This window comes from Triticum dicoccoides, chromosome 2B (assembly GCF_002162155.2).
Source record: "Triticum dicoccoides isolate Atlit2015 ecotype Zavitan chromosome 2B, WEW_v2.0, whole genome shotgun sequence".
In the NCBI taxonomy this organism is placed as follows: Eukaryota; Viridiplantae; Streptophyta; class Magnoliopsida; order Poales; family Poaceae; genus Triticum; species Triticum dicoccoides.
The window spans coordinates 105,314,420-105,321,491 of NC_041383.1; the positions used below are offsets into that span (position 1 = coordinate 105,314,420).

Here is a 7,072-nt window from a genome sequence, read left to right on the forward strand (position 1 = left end):
TCTTCTCTCCGCTGTCCATCTACACCGCGCTGGCGCTCGTCGCGGCCGGCGCCCGCGGCGCCACCCTGGACGAGATCCTCCGCTTCCTTGGCGCGCCGTCCCGGGGCGAGCTCGACGCGTTCGTCGCGCGCGCAGCGGGGGCCGCGCTGCAGGACCAGTCGGGCTCCGGCGGCCCGTGCGTGGCGTTCGCGTGCGGCGTCTGGAGCGACATGGCCTGCCCGCTGAAGCCCGGGTTCCGCAGGGCCGTCGTCGACGGCCCGTACGGGGCCGAGGCCTCCACCGTGGACTTCCGCGGCGACCCCGAGGGATCGCGCCAGCTGATCAACGCGTGGGCGGCGCGCGCCACCAACGGCCTGATCGAGTCCGTGCTCGGCCGGAACTCGGTGAACGAGCTCACGCGCGTCGTGCTCGGCAACGCCGTCTACTTCAAGGGCAAGTGGGACCAGCCCTTCCACAAGAGCGACACCGCCGACGCGCCGTTCCGCCGGGCCGGCGGCGCCGGCGCCGTCGACGTGCCCTTCATGCAGAGCTGGAAGAGGCAGTTCGTGGCTGTGCACGCCGGGTTCAAGGTGCTCAAGCTTAAGTACGAGATGGGGGACGCGCGCCCACGCCCGCCGCTCCATCCCAGAGACGACGCGAGCACGCAAGACAGACGCACCGAAACCTTTCACCGTGATCCCACCAAGCCAGCCCCGTTCTTCCCTAACCGTGCCCCGCTCGGCCATCCTGATCGACTCTCTCATGCTGCTCGCCAGCCCAACGCATCTTTCCGTCTCGCCGGCTTGCCCAGCTCCAGCTCCAGCCCCACACAGTTCTCCATGTGCATCTTCCTCCCGGACGCCGACGACGGTCTGCGCAGTCTGCTCGAGGCCATTGCTTCCCGGCCGGACTTCTTGCACGAGCACCTGCCTACTCAGAAGGTGGGCGTCGGCGAGTTCCGTGTGCCCAGGTTCAAGCTCTCCTTCCACGACAGCGTCGGCGGCGTCCTCAACAAGCTGGGCCTCCGCATGCCGTTCAGCGAGGCGGCCGACCTGTCCGACATGACGGAGGACGACCGCTCCGGCCTCCCGCTGGTCCTGAGCGAGGTCATCCACAAAGCGGTCACCGAGGTGAACGAGGAGGGCACAAGGGCCGCGGCCGTCACCATGTGTCTTATGAAGGAGGGGTGCGAGGCCAGGCCGAGGCCGCCGCCACCAGTGGACTTCGTCGCCGATCATCCGTTCGCCTACTTCATTGTGGAGGAAGGGACCGGCGCCGTCGTCTTTGCCGGCCATGTCCTCGATCCCTCGACACAATAGTAGCAACCTAGGATGTTGGAACTCCCGTATTTCGAATACATTTGCATGCGTTTGAAATAAATGACCAATTTTTTTACACATTTTTGTAAGGTTTATCGGTTAATTTGTTCCTTCAGGCTTAGTTGATCTGCTCGAGTGATTACTCGCTGGCTCGTTGCTGTCACTAAAGTTTCAGATTCCTCAGAAACCAAGTTTCAGTTCCACGCCTAGGTACTCCTTGCATGCTATAGCATGGCCATTAGAGGTGTTAATCATGCCTTTAGTGCACTGATACATGATTGCCAAATCATGGACACACCAATTCAGACGCACAAAGGAGCCATGGACACTGCACCACTCACGATAACAAATGAGTGCGCCCCTCGAGACCTTGTAGAAAATATGGCATTCCAGCGAGCAAGTATAGCAAACAATATACAGGTTATCCACAGTTTCACAGGCGCAGAACTACCCCAAAAAATTAATCACCACGCTACAGCTAACAGCCAAAAAATGAGATTACATGTGTGTGTGTGCCCTTATTGGCAAAAGAGAGAAATATGAAATGAATCTTTGCATCGACGATCTTTCCAAACAGTCTGGACAACGAGACATCATCCTTTGCCTGCTACATAAAAAATCGCAAGATCCCGAAACCATCAATCAATCTGTTCAATGCAATGGACAGATGATGCTGCGTCTGCTCAATACTGTCGACACTGGTAGCCAATGGCAGCACCTCTTCTCCTGTTCAACTGCTGCGTCTAGTTTGTTGTGGATGGTAGCCAATGACAGTGCAGGTCTTGGGAGCTACAGGCATCCAGTAGACAGTGGCGGATTTTAGGTGGAGGCCAGTGGATGTCGCAAACTGTTGTCGAGGGTTCTGATCAAGTGTGCTACGGATTTACATTGCACTCATCCATGAATCGATCTTCTCGAGTGAGAAACCTCCTCCAGTATTTCTTGTAGTCCAGTATGCCTAACTCAAGCCAAGGCTTCATATTGCCATTGTAGTGCAATGCTGCAGAGCTCTGTGCAACCTCCGGATCGATTCCATAATCATATCCAAGTCCAGACAGAGTCGTCCTCCCATCAAGAGGGTAGACGAGATTTTCAAAAGACAACAGGCTTAAAGAAAAGGCAGCTTCTCTCAGAGATACCTCGTCTTTTTTCTTGACCTGCAACACAACAGCAGAATAAATGTCCAGTGCCCTATAACTATATGAAGCACCGTTGTTCGGTATTACACAGAAATTAATACAATAATGACACTTGCCCGTAACAAAAATTAATGCAGCATGCTACCCATTCCATGCAAGTAATTGAGAATAAACTGAATTTCACACCACATATAAACTGTCCAAATCTTCTCCCATGCCGTTTTTTTATGCGGGCTCAGTTTTTTAGCCGGTCCCAAGCCCGGGTAAAGGAGGAGGGTTGTGATAGGCTTGGCGAGCCAACGTAAAAACTAGCCAGTCCCATAGGTATGAAACCGATTTGAGCGAGAGTAGTACTAGGATGGGTGACCTCCTGGGAAGTCCTTGTGAAAGAGTTTCATATCTAAGGGTTGTGATAGGCTTGGCGAGCCAACGTAAAAACTAGCCAGTCTTTTGGGTATGAAACCCATTTGCGCGAGAGTAGTACTAGGATGGGTGACCTCCTGGGAAGTCCTCGTGAAAGGGTTTCATATCTAGCCTACCCCAACTTGTTTGGGATCAAAGGCTTCGTAAGTAAGTAAGTTTTTTATACACTGTAGCATGAAACCAAATAGAGAAGACTTGTACCAACCTGTTTAAGGAGCAGCAGGTAATTCTCTGTCACTTTATGCTTCCTCCATTTATCCAAATTGATCACATTCACCCCAGACATCCATGCACATGATTTAGGATCATACTTTGTCTTACCCAGGAGATTTCTCACTTGACCCAGTCTTACACCACAAAATTCGACAGCACCATTTACCTTGTCCCCCATATCAAGTTTCCACAAGAAAGACAGATCGCGCTGAACAACCACATCATCATCCAATACAACCACCTTTTTTAGATCCTTGAATATTTCAGGAATAAAGAAATGTGAATGGCTGAACAATGACAAGTACTCTATTCTTGTCTGCTCAGTGGGCCGCTCGGTGCTCCTGATGAGAACACGAAACTCCTCAGACAAATACAGCTCTCGCGTACTAAACTTCGGTAGCTTCTCTAAGATCATTTCTTCATAGTTTACGACATGGATAGGTGCCTTTTTGTATGAATTTCTGGCAAACCAGTATTTCATGCCATAGAAGTTTTGGGCATCAGTTAGGATATGAAAAACATTGTTTGCCGGCTCCTACAAGAACAATAAGAACATCAGCAATGCCCATAGCAGAAGATAACAGCAAACTAATAATTTTAAATATCACCCACATACCTTAGAATTGATAATTGTTGAGTTGATGACAACAGAAGCTGCAAGGACATTCTTAGATAGTATAACATAGTGCCTATGGTTTGGGGTATTAAACTTGCGAGCCGGATAAACATCAGAATCCAATGAAGGGGATTTGAAATATTCCAATGTCAACCTCATAGAGAAACAGTGATGAGTTTTTGGCAATGTCTGAGAACCAAGATTGTAGAGGAATGCACTCTGCTTCATATGAAAATGAGCTTCATCATCGGTCATATCAAGTATCTGCCGAAGCTTCCTGACAACATTGTGGCATTCCACAGTGCATGAATTCGCTCTTGCTATTGTGTGCTCCATCTGCTCTATCTTCTTGTTGATACTGAACGAAATAGCTTAGTTGTCATTTAATTATCAAAGTAGTAACTCATATATTGAAAACTGGTAAATTATATGCAGGTTGGGTTTCTACTCCTTTTACAAATAAATGCACAAGACACGTATCAGAACCATATCCACTGAGGCACCAAAAGGTACTCCTTCCATTTCAAAATATAAAGAGTATTCTGACTGTCCAAATTTGTGCTTTGACCAACAATTAGTTGAATAATACGTAGCTTACGTTACACAAAATAGACACCACTATATTCGTGTTGAGAAGCACTTTCTTATGATAATGATTTGTGACAACAATATATTGTATGAGAAATTTACAGTCAAAGTTCAAGTTTAGACAGGCAAATACACTGTATTTTCAAACAGAGGGAGTAACACTCTAATGTCCGTTTCAGTCTGATGTGTGCTGGTAAGATACGGTACCATAATAACCTAGTCATCATAAACTGAAATTTAAGATTTACAAATGGAATGAATTAAGAAAAGACAATAAAAGCTTAACCATTAAAAATGTATTCTTACAAGGATGGTAGATCAGCATCAACAGCAGATGCACTGAGAATCCTCTCATGGTCTTGTATATTTTGCTTCATTTCCTGAGTAAGTGCCTCCTGCCCTTCAAGTTTGGCAATGCTTGGATAGTATGAGCGGGCCACGAATAGTTGGTCTTTTAGCCTTTTCACTACTGAATCCTTCATAATTACTTTGTGTTCTGTTGACCAGAGGCAGTAGCTCCCAAATTCAAGCTGACATGCCTTTAAATTTTCCACTTCATCTGGTTTCAGGTCTTTCTTTTGTCTCTTTATATCCTTGCTAACTTCCTGAAAGCAATGCATGTGCATTATAGCAAAACCACTGGACTCTGATTGATGCAAAGATAAGGGGAGGGATAAGAACATTGATTGGAAAATTAAGTACTATACACTCCGAAAGATGCCGGGTTGCAGTACACTCAGCATTGTCTTAAGATTAGCTTACCTAAGTACACTATCACATCAATCCACTAATATGGAACGCAATTATTTGAAAATATTGCATTGTGTGCCTAAGATCTTTTATGAGATTGAGCTGACAATCTAATATCTAAAAATTATATACTTGCTGCTACTGCTGTAGAACCCCCCATTTTCATTTTGTTGACTAAACATGTCAAAACATAAGCAGAGCTTGAGCCCAGTTCTGAAAAATACAGTATATATTTGAATGCAGAAGGCGTACAATTGTTCTTTGAGTTGATCCCTTCACAGCCTTTGGCGGTTCAGTTCTTGGTACCGGAAGAACTGCATATGTCATCAATTACTGAGTCAGATGTAAAGATAAACTAAACAAACAGCTGCACCATACAGGATAAAAGACCAATAAAGAAAGGACTGCAACCTATAAATAGGTTCCACGTAAAACAAAACATATAAACAGCTCGTCCAAAGAAAGCGAGGTTGTTCTCGAAACATCAAACTGGTTTGTTTGGAAATATTTGGGTAGAATAAATTGCTTCTCGTATCTAAAGTAAACTACAAGAGGTAGACGTCAAAGAAAACCGAGATAGCACATGCACTTCATAGTCTGTTTGGAAATATTTGGGTAGAATAAAAATTGCTTCTAGTATGTAAAGTGAGCTAGGAATTTTGAGGGAAGCAAGAGTTAGAGGCCAAAGAAGAATTGACATAGCACATGCACGTTATAGTCTGTTTGGAAATATTTGGGTAGAATAAATTGCTTCGTCTATGTATAGTAAACTACTCCCTCCTTCAGAAAATATAAGAGCGTTTAGATCACTAAAGTAGTGATCTAAACACTCTTATATTTCTTTACAGAGGGAATAGGAATTTTAACGGAAGCAAGAGGTAGAGACCAAAGAAAAACCGAGATAGCACATGCACGTCTTCGGGTATTATCACATTATCAGAAAGCTGGAGACCTAAGAGCACTGGTTTAAATCATGCCACGCGGTATATTCATGATGCACACTTTCCTCAAGTAAATACCTCAAAGGCACAAACAGCAGGTTTTGCTAATAAGTATACCATGTTTCTTTGCAATTGCATAGGCATACTTACATTCATTAAATGATTTTCTAGCATTTGCAACACTTTCACTGATTCACTCCTATCTCAAAAGCTTAGACAAAGAAAAAAAATTAACTGGGCACCGGGTTTTTTCTGTTACTATGCGGTACCTTTTGGTTTAGGACTAACAGCCAAAGGGGGGCGATCAATTTGCTTATGATGTGGCGGCGGCACCCCACTGCTGCCATTCGAAATCTTCCTGGGTGCATCCTGAGAAGAAAAAAAGCAAGTGTAACATATCGCAGATGCAAATTTGCCCATTCTTGAACTGCGCTGTCAAAATACTTTGTTATCTTTCATACTCCATAAACATGAAACAAAGTGAAAATCGAGTATAATACATTCCCCCTAGTGCTAAGGGTTATATAAGAAGAGAACGGTATCTCAACAAAGCTAATACGCGACAGACACTACACCAAAAAAAGCTTGCCATTGCAGATCAGCCGTTCCACTCAGCATCCTATGCTTAATTCCGGGTAGAATCTTGACATAAAGGAGCACAACAAACGATGATGACTAGACATCACTGAGGTCGCCATCACGGAACCATACAAATCTACTAGTACTACAAAAGAGTCGACATCATGGATAAAAGGGGTATGGCAGCGCAGCCAACCTGTATCGCTCGTTTGACAGGGACTGGATCGACAGCGCCACCGCCAACAATCGGCTCCACGGGATCGAATGGATGAAAGACGACCTCCTAAATCCACACACACAAAAACACAAAAATCAGCACGAATCGCCCACCGGCCCCGCTCCAACCGCAATGAAGGCGGAAACAAACAGTGCCACACCTGTCGGCGCCGCTCGTCGGTGGTCACGTAGCCTGCATCGCAAACCAGTCAAGAAGAGGCGGTTAATAATCCAGAGAAGTCCAGATCCACCCGGAGGCGCGCGCGCGCATCCGCGCCGCATTCGCCGAACCCCCAATCGGAGCGGGCG

At 46.3% G+C, this 7,072-nt stretch overlaps 1 protein-coding gene and 1 pseudogene across 1 annotated transcript; one reads left to right on the forward strand and one right to left on the reverse strand.

The window, feature by feature from the left end:
• Positions 1–209: 209 nt before the first annotated feature.
• LOC119367265 (putative serpin-Z8) lies at positions 210–1,332 on the forward strand. The gene has a single exon (XM_037632829.1). It carries the CDS (start codon positions 210–212, stop codon positions 1,296–1,298), a length of 1,089 nt encoding a protein of 362 aa, XP_037488726.1. The 3' UTR covers positions 1,299–1,332.
• Positions 1,333–1,668: 336 nt separating this feature from the next.
• Positions 1,669–6,951, reverse strand: LOC119362377 (annotated as a pseudogene).
• Between the last annotated feature and the right edge of the window lie 121 nt (positions 6,952–7,072).

Coding starts and splice junctions, on each gene's coding strand:
- LOC119367265 (XM_037632829.1), top strand. CDS start 210: ATGGCCTGCCCGCTGAAGCCCGGGTTCCGCAGGGCCGTCGTCGACGGC.